The 16275-nt window shown below is 38.8% G+C and overlaps 1 protein-coding gene across 2 annotated transcripts in view; it reads right to left on the reverse strand.

The window, feature by feature from the left end:
* The window catches only part of rsrc1 (arginine/serine-rich coiled-coil 1), a 173715-nt gene that overhangs the window by 11260 nt on the left and 146180 nt on the right, over positions 1 to 16275 (reverse strand). For both annotated transcript variants that reach the window (XM_077207546.1, XM_077207544.1), the window contains exon 7: positions 14110 to 14175. In XM_077207546.1, coding sequence (XP_077063661.1) covers positions 14110 to 14175 — 66 coding nt within the window. The remainder of the gene's footprint in view (positions 1 to 14109; positions 14176 to 16275) is intronic.

The following is a 16275-nucleotide window of genomic DNA, read 5'->3' on the forward strand; positions in this document are numbered from 1 at the left end:
TATCTGGGCAAACCCCTGACACGCATCCGACTCGCCCCTCTTCCATTAACACTGTCTTTATTTATCTGGGAAGATCTGGTGTCTAAATAAAGATCCTCTCTCGACGAACGCTGCTTGACTTTGTGTGAGTGCTGCCGACGATAGCAAGAGAAAATGTGGTTTCGTTCAAGCCTTTGTGATTTCCATCGTACGCACAAAAGGAACCTAGATGAAAGGTCACTGCGCTAACTTAATCACAGTGTGTGACAGAAAAATCTTCCATTAACTCTATTTAAATAAGCATGTCAGTGAGATATACTCATTTAAGAGTCAACGCTACACCTTGTTCAAGCTGCGAAACAACCACCCAAAAGATTTCCATATGCAAAGCTATTGAAGGCTTTAGGTGAAAAACGTGTCTGGCTGCTGGTCAAGTAATAGTTTTTGACTGCATTGACTGGCAAAGCTGATGCGAACACTGAAAATGCATCAAGTGCGTAATGAGCAGCTATTAGGAGCATTGATTTGCTGATTTCAATTGATAGTTCCCCGAACAAAGTGGCATGTCAATATTTGCTAACTAACTAATACCCTCTCGGCTCTCGGCCTTGACAAATGAGATCTCAATGAACAAAGAGAGTTTGCAATCATGGCCGATGTCTCCTCCTAGTAACATGCACTCAATCCATGTTCGGGGCAGATCGCACTCCACAAACGGGCCATATAAAAAGCTTCTTGAGCGACATGATATGGGTCATCTAAGTGAATTCTGTCTCGCTGATGTTGGCTCATGGCAGATGCCTCTAATGTCCCTAAGGGTCTAAAGCAGTGTGAGACAGAGAGAAGTATGCTCTGCAATCCAATGGATTTAGCTGTAGGACAGAGGGTTTCCTCAGGAGTAGTCTCTCGAATAGATGCATGTATGATCGGCTCACAAAGGAAGCCAACCTCAAAACCTAGAGTCCCATAATGACGATTCAATATAAACACATCAGACTGCATTGATAAAAATGCGGAAAAGCCAGCAAACAAATTCTTCAGAAACTTTGATAATGATCCTACACGACGTTTCTTTCTTTTCCTATTTTTCCTGCTGAAACAGCAGCAGTTTGTATTAAATACATGGGAGAAGTCATTACAGCATGTGAAGTATTATTGGTTTGTGGAGGTTTTATCAATATCACTGATAGCTGATGCTTCCAGCACGAATTACAACTTTTATTCGAGATATATTTGATGTTTAATGCCTAATTTAAAGTTAAATCAATACATTCCCATTACTCATTAAATAATTGAGCAATTCCTTGTAAAACTGCACTACTGTACTATAATATCAGTGGATCAGTTCTCCTCTGCTGTACAAAACCTCATGTTACACGGAGGCATGAGGAAGCAGTACAATATCGACAGTACAAAAGAAACAAATATATATATGATCAATATGTTCAAATAGTGTTTAAAGCATTTTCACAAACTCTAAATGTGGCATGTATGGCATAATACAGATGAAATTTCATATGATTGGCTCATTATAATGTTGATTTGATCATTCCTGCATATCACGGTTGCTTCATTGCATTGACTGTGATAATGCAGACCTCTCATGTTTGCAAGTGATCCACAAATCTGCTTGAATCGCTGAAACTGGTGAAATAACTCACACACTCAGATATCATCACATTCAATCACATACAAACCAAACCCTGACTTGAAATGATGATCTGTGAGTGCGCTGGGTTTTCACTCGCATTCAACAGTTTAAGGTTAAGGTGTTCTAGAAAGTGTTAAAGTCCCCCTGTGGTCAATCATTTTATCCCTTAAAACTCATCTCTGATCACCGAAATGACTTATTACATTTTTCCCCCCTTGAAAACAAAATTCGTCATGCCTTAAAATAGCTTGAATGTAACTCGACACCCTTGCCTCATTTAGTATGCGTGGTTCTATGAATATGCAAATGAGCCCCGCCTCCACTCACTCACTCAGCTCAGAGATCCACTCGTTGACGATCACACGTTGATCTGATTGGTTACAAGGTAGTTTGTGACGTCAGAAACACCAGCGATTTCAAAGCATGTTTTTGAGACTGTCTTTGATTCACTGCAGTTTTATAGAGAAAATACTCAGCAATGCTGTCGACTTGTGAATTTACACATGTTTTGTCTTAAAGCATATTAAAAACACCACATAGACATATAAACAACAAAATCAAAGCTTGATTTTCACCACAGGGGGACTTTAACAATGTTATCAACAGAAGCAGACACTTACTAATACTAAAAGCAGAACCTACTAATACATAATAATAGCTGAAAACCAGTTAGCAGTAACACATAGATGCTAATAAATATGCAATTTAATGTATTATTGTTATTTTTGAAACGTAAAAGATGAAAAAACAAACCTGAAGTAGCTTGATTTTAATAAAAAATGTTAATACAAACACAAACACATTTGTTCTGAATATGTGCAACTTGTTCTTAATGTTTATCTTCACACATAAATTCAATACAAAACTTTTTCAGCGATGTTTCTCTTTAACTCGAACTGCTTTATGGGATAATTCCCCCATAAATGGAAAAGACAATTCTGTCATTATTTACTCAGCCTTATGTAGTTCCAATCCTGTATGACTTTCTTTCTGCTGCAGAACAAAAATGAAGATTTTTTTGCGGCGCGTGTCATGGCTCTCGTGAACTCACTCACTCACACCTTATTTCATTACGTACAGTATTCTAAAGTATTCTCGTCGCTTGATAAACTTAAGGTTGATTCACTGTAGTCACTTGGACTATTTTAACGATATCTTTAATAACTTTTCTGGGCGGCAGAATGAAATGACCTAGAAGCCTATGGAGGAGTGAGACAACTCTCAGATTTCATCAAAAATATCTTAATTCGTGTTCTGAAGATGAACGAAAGTCTTACGGGGTTGAACAACATGAGGGAGAGTAAATACTGACAGAATTTACATTTTTGGGTGAACTATCCCTTTAAACATTAGTCACTGCTAAAACAGATGTACAGTATCCATGATTCATAACAAAATCATACTTTGGTATAACAGTTAAGACCCATAACACATAAGATCCATAATGAGAAAGCAAAGGCTGTGAGTGTGTGTGTGTGTGAGAGAGAGAGAGAGAGAGAGAGAGAGAGAGAGAGAGAGAGAGAGAGAGAGAGAGAGAGAGAGAGAGAGAGAGAGAGAGAGAGAGAGAGAGAGAGAGAGAGAGAGAGAGAGAGAGCGAGAGAGAGAGAGAGAGCCAAACAAATGTCACTTTAACACGAACAACAAGATAAAGAGAATAAAGGAACCTGGAAGGCACATAAACTGCAGCGTTTTGCTGGTCAGCGTCTTGTCACAAACATCTCTATAATGAAGGAAACACCCAACTGGCTAATTACGTAATTGGAGTTAGCCTCTAAAACACAAATGATGTCATCCGACATAAGACAGCAAGATTTGCAGACTAAGAGCCTCTCCATTCACGAGACCGAAGCTTTACGCCAAGGCTGTAACTCTCCTTTACTCTTATCAGCGAGACAAACAAATCAGATCACAGATATTTCTGATCAGCGTTATTTCACAGAGCTGTAGTGTAACTCACGTAACTGACTGCAGAGAAGGTCACGGCCACAATGCGAGCGGACTCATTTGGCTAATTAACAACAGTGCCCCGGTGACCTCTGTCTTGGCCAAACAACCCACGAGGATTTTACAACCTTGCACTCTGCTTTATTAAGAGAAAATGACAAAAGTCTGATTTCACTGTTTCTGAGAGTTGAATGTAACAAAACATACAGCAACTTTCGATTCTTCTGTTAATACTAAGGCATTCGATCGATTAAAGATAACTAATCAATTTTCTATAATTCATCGCACCTTTCATTAAAACATTCTCCAATTTAATGTGAAACCTCATACAGATAGTATTTTAAATATGTGTTTAATACCATCCGTTTACTCCTTACTATGAATGAAGGCAAGTGTCTGATCCTGATGCCTCTATTAAATTGATTTTTCAGCATAAGTGAAAGACAGGCCTAAACAGCAAGTTTTATGGTTTTATTGATCATTTATTAACAAGATTATACATGATGACACATCAGAAATCATATCTCCATCAACTATCAGTTCATGATAATACTAAGTAAATAAAAACAATAATAATTACTGTAGCTTACTATATAATGCAGAGTAAAACAAATTGTACGTAGTTTCTTTCACTTGGTTGAACTTTTAATTAATAAATTAATAATAATAATAATAGCCTATCAAGTGAATAATTGAACATTACATTGTTCTTTTTATAACTGAAATATTTTGACATTGAACACGTAATTACATTAAAGATGATTGTGAATGCATATAGGTTAAGTGCAACTGCCTGTATAAACTAAGCTATCAGGCTAATCTGTATCTGTATGCTATGCTAATACATAAGCTAACTAATGCAGATATTAATGGCAATTATACCATAGTTAAAACAGCTTTTTTCATAACATGTTTTTGTAGGAATTGTAATCAGCTGCAAAAAGAGAGACCTATTAAAAGTGATTTGAGCCAATGGGATGGTTTGTGGGACCTAACGGAGACCCGATTTTAGGGAGGACCCAATTTGTCCCCACACCGGAGTCTGCGCAGTCGTGATCCTGAGCCGTGGCACACTCCCGCTCCCGCAGACTCATTCCCAAACACAGCTGTCAATCATGACGCTACACCCCCTTTTCATCAAATAACTAACTAAAACCCAACTAAGTATGGCTCGCGCCCCATTCGATTACATGAAGAGGGTGACGTTTATGACCCATACTGCAGAAAGACACCAGGGGGCGATCGAGGTTTGGGCTTCACTATTCAGGACATGTGCGACACACACTTGGGCCCTGTCCCGAATGGCACACGCAAAATTTGGTCTCGTGGACTCAAATTGCGCGTGCTCGCTGAGTCTACGAGTCCGTAGGCCGTCCCATTCCTCATGTTAACGCTCTGAAGTGTGTGTGCTCAGCAGCGCCCCCTGTGTCCCCTTGAAGTGCATGCAGGCTCACACACTTTAACTACCCAGGAATCCTTGCGAAAGGCCAATCGGACAACGGATGGGAGGAGATTTCGCTGACGGACAATTGTTAACATGCCTAAAAAGAAAGTATCATTATGGTTTTTATGACCTAGGTGTACATTTTACCAGTTATTATCTACAGTTTATAAAAACATAATAGTCATCAAACAGTTGTTGATGTCTCAAACATAGGCTAATAATAGCGTGCTGAATAATACGATCGCATTATGATTCATTAAATAAATAGAACCGAGTATCAGGGCTTTACTGAGTCATATATAAACCTGGTATGAATATTTAAACCTGTAAATTAATCTGAAACTCACACACATTTTCATTATGTGTTAAAATTGTAATCTTAGTTCAAATGGAACATTATGTATTATTATGTACAATACATCATTTAAATGAGCATGTATCTATTGTCTAATGCCGAGGTGACATACACAATATTAAAATATAGAACTGTAAAAGCAGGCTGTGTAGTGGACAAGGAGATGAGATTTGGGAGAAGAAAATAAATCCTGTTCTTGATCGATGCTAAATAGTGTAATATTTGTGATTTATATCTAATAAAGGGACTGATGAGATGAGCTTTCAGTTTATCCGGGTCCGAGTGGAGAGGGATAAGGCTCGATCGAGTCTGTCCCAAAAATACCTCTCAATGCGCCCGCGTGGACTCGCGCCCTATAGGTCTCACTACAGGACGTCACCAAAGTGTGCACTCTGAGGAAGTCCACAAGGGCCCTGGTCAGTTCTCTGTCAGCTCATCCCCAGTCTGCTGAGTGGATCACAGATAGCATTGTTAAATACTGTAACGCTAGCTAAAGGATGTGTGTGTGTGTGTGTGTGTGGGGGGGTGGGGGGGGGGGGGGGGGGGTTACCACAGAGTAAAAAAACGGATGCTGCATTAATTGCGTTCATTTTTTCACCCTCATTAAAACAGCAAGTATTAAATCACACAAATTAATATTTCCCAGCCTAACAATATATTACTCATCCTTATGACTAAACCGTCATTAAGAAAATGTAGATCAATAGTGTTTACATTTGTAAACAGACGAAGCAAAGTGCTTAGTCTACTGCTACTGCCACACAGCAACAACACACATGCTGTACAACAACACGAGCATATCACAGATTTCATAGACGACTGGTCACGCTGATTCATGGAGCTCTGACAACTGGTGACCACAGACTGACCCAATCAGAGAGACTCTGCTCCTGGTGCGTGTCTGAGACCACCAGTCCCGGCTTGATGAGGTGCAAATGACCCAACCACACACATGCAACTCTCAACACTCTACCCTGAGGATTTCCTCTCGTTCCCACAACATAAACACATACACACTTTCTCACATTACACACTCCAACACACCTTCTCACATATCAGCGTATGACAATCTGAGAGTTTCTTCATGAACGCGGCTGTTTGGTCGGGCCACCCTGTCCTGAAACCCTAAAACACAGCCTCCCTAGAGAGCATGTATAACACAAGCACACAAACAGCTGTTAATAGAGCTACGAGATCTCTCTGAGCACAGAGGATTTCACATGTCAAACTGTGTGACGGCGTAGTGTAACGCAGATTAATCCTCTGTTTAGCTCCACTTCCCTCGGTGACATCTCTCACTCAGAAGCTCAACAGCTTCAGTCACAAACTGATCAAAGAAAATTATTATTCTTACATGGGTTGGATGTTATTCAAGCAATAATGTAATTTCACATTGGACAGAATTGTTCCAGATTGTTTTAAATCGTGTGAATTAATATGTTATTTATTTATTTTTATTTGTTGTCTTTATCTGAGGGGTCAGTAAAGGAGAGACAGGAGCTGATTGGGATTGGGAAAGGACCACAAGTTGGGACTTAAACTTGTGTCGTGGAAATGCTGTTGTGCTATACGACGGCCACGCAGTCCACAAGGATATGGCAATATTACTTAATTAACTGTATTCTCGATGCTATGTACGTTCATTTGAGAATGAGGTTGCTAATGTACAGTAGGATTGGTCAGTAGTGCTGTTAATAACTTGGGGTTTAGAGAGGTGACAAAAAACTAAATGTGCATATTACAGTATATACATATATATAACTTTAAATATCCAATGCAGTTCTTGGCTAGCACAACACCATTTACAGAGGGGAGGAATGGATGTCAATCATCTATTAATATAATCATGCACAGGAAAAGGCATATGTGCTTGGAGAAATGGTCCAGCTGTAGACACTGGTCAATAATATGTCTAAATATTCAGCCAACACAGGAGAATGAAGGATAGGATATCACAAAGCACCATTTTTATTTTCTTTACGTTGAACTCAACAACCATGGGTTTTCAAAAGAAAAAAAAAAACCCTTTAAATTCACAGTGATAAAAAATCAATAAAACAGTAATTGCTTGGCATAGCATGGGACACAAGCGACGAGGAGGAGGCTGATGTCCAGGCGGATCAGGCTTTTTCGGGTTCAGTGGGCCAGGCGACGGTAAAGGTCTCTGCGTGATAATTAAATCTTCTCACTCTGATTTTCTGCCAATTTTATTTCCCTTGGGTCCACAATACGGATTCACTGCTTATAAGCCAGGCATAACTAATCACCGGAGTATGGAAAATAGTTGCTTTGAATGACAGAAAGATATGCATACTTCAAATATTACAGCTACATAATGCTTACAATGATAAATTTCACTAGTGAGATGATGTAAAAGATATGCAGTTTTTTTTTTTTAAATTTAGCTGGGTCTAACACAGTAGTGCTTCAAAAAGCAAGCTGTGTTTACTGTATTTTAGCATGTAGATTTTAGACACAATAAACATTCAATAACTAATGACGGGTTTACAAGTAAGTGTTCCCTAAAGGGAAATAAGAAATACATTGGATTTTCTCAATTAAACATGTAATATCATACACTGTAAGCAATGTTTGGAGATGGAGTGTTTGAAAACGCCTTTTGTGTTTTAGACATTATGGGATAGATTTACTAAACAGGCCAAATTAGTATAAAACCGCAATCCTGATCTTGTAAATTCTTACACGATGCAAGCTGCAACTATACAAGTGTCAACAGTTTCCAGACACTTTTCAGCCGGTGTTGCTGGGATAAACCATCTAAACACCAACTTGATCAGGCTGAGAAACTTAACCAGCTAAGACCAGCTTAGGCTGTTTAAAAATATAATAATAATAATATAATAATTCCAGCAGGGAAATACCAAACCTATTAATAAACAATCTCAACTGTGTTCTAATTTGTGTTGCGTACTGTAGTTAAAAGAAAACTGGGCCAAATTTAATCCAGTGATCAGTCATCAGAGCTGAGAAGGGCTGCGAATATGTATATATTGTCAATATTGCGTAATCAAAAAGTAAATAATTCTTGATAATTTCGAGAAATTATAAGAGTTTATGCCGATATTGTTCAAAACCCCAATTTGAAACCTAGGGCATTTCCAAACTTTAGAAAGGCACTGAAGTATATTACAGTATAACTTCTGGAGCACAGAATAAGATGGCGTAAGTAAACCGCATCATCATATAAATATAAATACCATGTGGTGTCAAGCGTACAAGCAGCCTAGTGTTCCTCAAAGACGAGCCCTTCTCAGAAGTGATGTAGAGAAGCTGTATGATACAGAGAAGTGTCTGATATAGCAGGTGGTGTGTTTCAAAGCGTACCCATTAAAGAGCAGTTGGAGTCAGGACAATTAAATGTTCAGGCCAGTGTGAGCCCCCCCTCACAGGCTCTAGTCCCAGGGTCACCCGCTTGTAGACCTCATTTACACAGCATTCGTATTCATGACAGCAGAGTGCTAAATATTTAACAACAGTCTTGCAGGAGTTACTATTGTTAAGCTCACAGGTCAAATCATTTGATTTATAAAGAGATCACCTTACTCTCTATTTACCCACCTAAATCCTGGACAACAAGCCATTCGATGGGTTTGCACGAGACCGTAACTGTGCTGCAAGCTATCATTTGGATTTGAACTCAAGAGCAACATTTGAAATGCTATGAAATATTGCTCTGATGATATTTTCTTCTCTGAGGGAGTTATGCAGAAATATTTAAAAGAAGCCTTACATAAAGTATTACAGCAATAAACTGTTAAATTCCATACATTAATGTGTCTTTTTATGTAAATGTGTGTGTGTGCACACAATAAAAATATATTAACACTAAGTAACAAACAATTCTATTATATTTCGACTTAAAAATGGGATAATTAAGCAATATTTTTCATATTTATACACCATTAACCAGATATGCCCTATTAAATGAAGCCTCTAATTAAGTTTAGTTTAAGTTTACACACACACACACACACACACACACACACACACACACACACACTGTCAGCACTACGACAGACACCTCTTGTGAATGACAACACAGTTTGTTATAGTGAGATTAGAAATGAATGGATACAGGGGGCAGTCTCTCTCTCTCTCTCTCTCTCTCTGTGTGTGTGTGTGTGTGTGTGTAAGGGTGTTAAATTTCATCTAAATGTTTAATGGTAGTATCATTCTCCAATACACACACACACACACACACACACACACACACACACACACACACACACACACACACACACACACACACACACACACACACACACACACACACACACACACACACACACACACAGGTACACACCAGCAAAGATGACCCGCATGACACAGCATAATTAAGGAAAGTCTTTTTCTTTGCCATGGTGAAAGAGCAAGCTGCTCTAATGATACGGGTTAAACGCTGTTATACGGCTCATTAAAATATATGATCTGCATGGATACGGACCGAATGCAGGTCCGTGTCAGAGAAAACAGTTATAGACTGAAGTGCCCAGCAGTGATGGACTGTAAGGGATTCGACACTGATTTGAATATGAAAAAAAGAAGAAGAAATATAAGAAAGCCTACTTAAATTACACAATGCCATAGAATAACTATTTTGGGTTCCCCAAAGAGCCTTTCTGTTAACATTTTTTTTTTCTTAATTTGAAGAACATTTTAATAATCTAAAGAACATTTTTCCACTATGTAGAACCTTTTCTGTGATGAAAAGGTCCCATGGATGTTAAAGGATCTTAATTGAACCAGTGATGCCAATAATGAACCTGTATTTTTAAGAGTTTCCATCTAAAAAGCTTTTATGTAGAGATGCACCGATGTATCGGTCAATAATCCCTATCGGCCAATTAAAGCTATTAAAAACAGCGAATGACCAGGGCCGATTATATCCTGTCAATCAAAAGGGTGCGGAGGAAAAACGCGTCAGACTGCAACACATACTGTGTGTGAAGAAAATCTCTCGCGCGTTGAATTTAGGGCAAGTTAATGCAACAATAACGCATTTGACCCCATGAATCACCCGTAGTTCAAGCCAGGGTTGCCAGATCTAGGGTTTTTCCTACATCAAACATGATTTGTAGCGCCTCCCATCCAATAATCACAAAGAGCTTGGTGCTCTGTTACTTCTGATAAGAAATTAAGTCTCAGCTTTCAAATTCTGTACATTTTATCACGAAATTCAAACAATAAATGGCATTTTGACGCTCTTAAATGTGACGTGACAGATCGCTTTAGAGCCTTTTCTTCCACTTTAATACAAATCATATCTAGAAAAACATGCATGAATATCAGAAGGTATTTTGAAAGATACAGAACAACTTACAGAAATCCGTATCATGTCTTTTGTAATCACTCAATCAGTGTTTCAACCGTGGAAAGACGTCAATAAAGCAGCTTGTCAACAATATCACTTAACGTTTATCTTAGGAAAATTCACAGGTCGTTAGTTTATAGTTTATTGAATTTATTTAAGAACAGATTATTTACTGTTAATTATATATGTATGTTTGAATAAATTTGCCATGAAGAAGTGTTTATGAAAACTACCTTATGCGCAACTGAGTTTCAAACATTTCAAACATATCTGGAAATAAATTAGCCTGGCTAACGTCAGACCCAAGTCTCATTGAGACGTGGGTCTGGGAACCACATGTTCTTTTTCTCGTATTTGAGGCGTGGTTTACGAATGCCCAGAGCCGTTTATTGGGTGCTACGAATGTCTATCAAATGCGCCTGTACGTAGCTCATAGCCAATCGTTTCAATTATACCAGATGACGTATGTAGAGCGTTACATACAGAAATTAGACGAGGAAGAAGGATTTATGTGTACACGATGACGTGTATCTATTAACGGCCGTTTCACACCGCATATATTTTTCGCCGTGCATGTTAATCAGTGAGTGCATTCACAGCGGGAGCAGGAGCAGCGCGTGAGCGCCGAGAGGCGCGTGAGCAGCAGTGAAGCGGGTTTTGCTGCACTGCTCACGCTAAATTAAAGTGAAAGCACACTTTTGATGGACAAAAATAAATATTGCACATAAAAAGTGCCCAAAATGCACAGAATAAGCATGTCTAGTGAGTTTTAACTTGAACTTGAGTAGGCAAATAAAAGAAAATCAAGACTCAAAAATATTATAGGTAAAAACGGGTTTTTAATTATTCAGTTTGGGTGAAAGTTGTGTATTATATAAAAAAAAACTAAAGTAAACTAGCCAGAAAAAATAATATATAAACGTTCTTTTAGTTTATGTAACACACAGACAGCTACATAGGCTAGCACAACCCAAATCAAACCCGAGTGTGTGGTTTATTTGTGTGTTTTGTTTTTTATCCGCGGAGTTTGCAGTCTTTTAAACATATCGAAAGTATGGCTGAAACTAACAGACTGGAGCCATTTTCTGGGTTGTTTTGTTGTTTAACATTTATATGCGAATGTTGTACACCTCCCCATACCAAACTTTCAAGACTATCAATGTTATTTACATTTAGTCATTTAGCAGACGCTTTTATCCAAAGCGACTTACATTTGAGGATTAAACCAAGCGAGTCATCGTGGAGAGGCAAAAACAACGCAAGAAGTGCTCAGAATACAAAGTTCAAACATTGCTCAGAGTAGCATAAACCAGACAAGCGAAGATTTCAAGAAAAAGTTACAGTTAAAAATTACACTTTGTTATAAATGACCAACTTCTAAAAACAAATGTATAGTTGTCACTATATTGTCACGCTCGCGGTGTGAAACGGCCGCAAGGCTGCGTCGAAAGGTAACTTTGCGCCTGCTGCCATGTTGGACCCATAGGTATAAAAAAAAATTGCTTCGGTGTGTCGCATAGACCTCGTCATCGTCTTGCTGCTCCCTCCCCGTTCTGTGATTGGTTCCCTAGATGAGGCGAAAATCTGGTCCATGGAATCCAGACTGCCTAGCAGCGTGAATAAAATCGCGTTGCGGCAAGACAGCATGGCTAGAAATAAATAGCAGTTGAGCATAACATCTCTGTTGTTAATTTGAACTTCTAATTTTATAATATTATACCAAATGAAAGGGTTCCCTGTATAGTTTGCAGCATTATTTCGGTGAGATTTTTTTCCCTTAAGAAAAATCCACCAATCGGTTTAGGCCAATATCATTCAGAATAATTGGATATCGGTATCGGCGGAGAAATTTAGTATCGGTGCATCTCTACTTTTATGATTTGATTTTAAAAAGTAGATGGGCTTCAGTAGGAAGTATGTTGTGTGAAATCCCCTCTAAAACGATTAGCATGAGTATGAGTGTGTTTTTATAATGTATAATCTGCTGGTATTCTGTTGATTTCCACAGTTCAGCTGGATTGTAAGTTTGCGAGCCCCTGAGGGAAGTGTGTTCATCCTGAAGAATGGAGATTAAAGCCAGACCAAAACCTGCCCTGCTCTCAACGATGTAACTTCCAGATCATACGGACAGAGATTGAGTGTCGGCAGCAAAAGACACGTTCAAAAGACCGTAATTGTGACTATTTTTGTACATTACAAACGCGGGGTTGGAGGTGGTGTTAAGAGCCTTCCAGCGCTAGGCAGGAAGACTGTGTTACTTCATAAGTTTAAGAGAGAAATGAAAGTGTTTTGGGAGGGGGGAGAAGTCAATTGATTCCAAAGGGTGAGATTACAGCATGAACTCGCTTAAGAAAATCACTCGACTGCGAGCCACACACTGTAGCCTGGAGCCACGCATGTGCAATTCATGCTGGAATCTGGATCCAGTAATGGAAAGAGGGATCAATGCAGAATTAACTGGAAGTGAGAGAGTCGGGAGATGAGCTGAAATGATAAACTGATATGCTTTTTTAAACCATTATTTTCTATTTCTAACGAACTGAGTGTGCGAGACCATGTAAGAAACCATAACAATAGACCTTTCAGTGTTTTTGATATTGCTAAGATCAACAAGTGAATGACAAATGTTAACAGACTGTCAAAGGAATATGACAGTCATAATAAGCATAAGGCATTTTCACACTAAAAGTGATGTGAAAATTACAGAGAGAATTGTTTTCAAAATGATTCCCACTAGAAGAGTATGATGCAAATGCTAAGTGGGGGAAAAAATATCAAACACAATCCAATAATTAACATTAGATTGAAATGTTTGAAAATGATTTCAGTTGGCGTTATTTTATTATGTGGGAAGAAAGAGAGCATGGAGTGACGCAAGAGACAGGAAACTAGCTATAGGAAATATGTGGCTTGGAAAAACAGTCAATTTAACAGTTTAACACTAATTAAGGTACGGTCACATTTACCGTCGTCTGTCAAATGGCCGGAGCTCAGTTACTTCTATAGGAATCAATGCGATCGGGAATCTAGCTTGAAGGCGAAAGATTTCCCCACGCAGATTTTGCGACAGGTTCACGTTGGTCACATGTACTCACTGTATGACCAAAACAGAAAGCGTCTGGAAAGTGCTTCATAATAGACAATGGACCTTTTTGCCATTGCGAAAACTGAGAGGGGAAATCCTTCACTCATGTGGAATTCATAAATGCATAGATTCCTATTGAAATGAGTGGATTTCGCCCATAAACAATGGTAAATATGACTGCACCTTTACATAATGAAAAAAAGTGTCTATATGAATGCATTGTATTGATGTAAAGGCTTGTCGTCTCTTACCTGTAGAATTTCCCTTAATACTTTTCCTCTATTAGTTTGAGTTTAAGATTTTAAAATGTTAGGCTCACCTTCCTCCTTTATTGTCTTTTCTTCTTTAATATTTTCCTTTGCTTTCAGTACTTCATCAGTTTTAGCTGAAATAAAAAAAGAGAAGATTGCAACATTAGTTATAAGTTATAAACAGCCCATTTAATATAAAATTAAGAAGCCCTTTAAACTATAATGTCTCTCTCTGCAAATGTACACTTCTCCCTGCCTGCACATCTTTAACTCTTAAGCTCACACTTATTAAATAATTTTTCAGCATGCTAATTAAAAGCCTGAGAGAAATCCTTACGCAGTGGAAACAGTTTGTGTACATAGTCTTATGGCAATTCATTTAGTCTGTTGACTCGCTTCTCTCCTGCCCTCCAAATAATGAAGACGTTAGCTGAGATGAAGACATATAGTGAGCAGTGAAGGGGGACTATCAATACAGCCTGTAAATTAATTACACCTCTGTTCCCGCACGTAATTTATTCTAAAGCGTTCATGTCTCCCAGGAGCAATTTGCCTTTATTGCTGTTTCACTCGCTGATGAGAGGAGTCATGCAAAATTGAGTCCCTCATAGCATTACCTTCTATGAGTTTCAACTTTGAAGTAAAAGGAGAGGGGAGGGCAATCACAGTCATTACGAGAAGCAAATTGCACAGTCTGCCATGTTTAGACCAAATCAGCTGGATAATATGATTGTTTGACCACTGTTTGACAACACAACCATTTTAACAAATAAGCTAAGGATGATATTTTTCTTCCACACTCTAGTGCTCCACGAATCAGGTGTATTTTACTCTTCTCTAAGCTCAGTTGACTGTTCGTGAAGACGCCACACATCATGTTCTCACGCAGTGAAAAATACATCGCGGAGCAGAGAGGAAACTGACCGACAGGACAGAGCGGTTACTTTTGATATGAAACAAAGTCTCAACTTTCAAATTTGGTCCTTTTTAAAAGAAATTTAAACAATACATACCGCTTTTTGTCTCTGTAATGTGATGTGACAGATCGCTGTAGAGCCTCAGTTAAAGATCATCTCTTCCTTCTAGTTAATTTATAGCATCATATAAACATGGATGTTATTTTAACCGCGGAAAGACGTCAGGACGCACCATTTTTCAAGTTCAAATCCCCCGACTTGAATCTACAAGCTCTCCTGACTGCTTTGTCGGAAAAAATGACGGATTATGATTGGTCAGTCAATCAAACTCCATACGAAGGGTGAACTCACCTTTTTTCGGTACATATTTTATCTTAATTTTAAAATTATTTATATATGGGACTGCACAACTTAGTTATTTTGCCATGTATGGGATTTTTAACAGCGATATGAAATTTTATCTCACACGAAAATGTCTCATATTGCTGCTGCTTAAGCTTAAAGCTGCAGACAACATAACTGCATTGCAGGCTTAAACGAAACAGAACGCGATCATCCGTCGGTGTAGAGGCTAACATAGTTATCCTTATTGTAATCGTTCTTGGTGTGAACGGGTCATAAGATCCACCAGATTTATCTTGTGTCAGCCGTCTGTGCATTTCTTGATGTATTAGGAGCTGAAGCTGATAGCACAGCATTATCCGCAGTAGAAAGCTAAAGACTTTCACTTCATCTACACTTAATTCCAGTTTGGCTGGCAGGATGGATAATGGAGCTTCCACTGAAATTCAATTGTGATTATATGTGTAATTGCAGCTTCGGGCCCCTAGAGTCATGTAGGCATGCAGGACTATGTTTCATTGAAATGATCACACAGAAACAAATCCATCCGCCTCCTTCATCCAGTGGGCTGATTAGCAGCGATGGCTCGTTAGAATCCAATGCAATAACGCAAACATCAGAGAGAAATGGCCGGGGCCCATTATCAGTGATTGATGGAGCGGTAGTGTGTTGTACGAACACGGGGGCTCAGAGGGGCCCACTATTTAGATTGAATAAAGCGCTTCGGTTTATCAGGTTTATCCACTACAGTAGAGCCACACGCAGAAGCTACTCGACTTCACCCACTTTCTGTCCCTCTATACGCAGCAGCAATTCATTGATATAACACTGCCAACTGAAGGAGGTTACTGGCTCCCGAAATAACATTAAGCAGACATGTGAGATAGGATATTGAATTCAAGCGTGTGCCTGCAAAAATCCGTGCGGGAGTGTCTAACAGATGCCATGTAAAACCAGGACAGATGAGGTGTTGAA

Source organism: Siphateles boraxobius, unplaced genomic scaffold, assembly GCF_051911475.1.
Source record: "Siphateles boraxobius isolate OS27281-9 unplaced genomic scaffold, OSU_SipBor_1 6, whole genome shotgun sequence".
In the NCBI taxonomy this organism is placed as follows: Eukaryota; Metazoa; Chordata; class Actinopteri; order Cypriniformes; family Leuciscidae; genus Siphateles; species Siphateles boraxobius.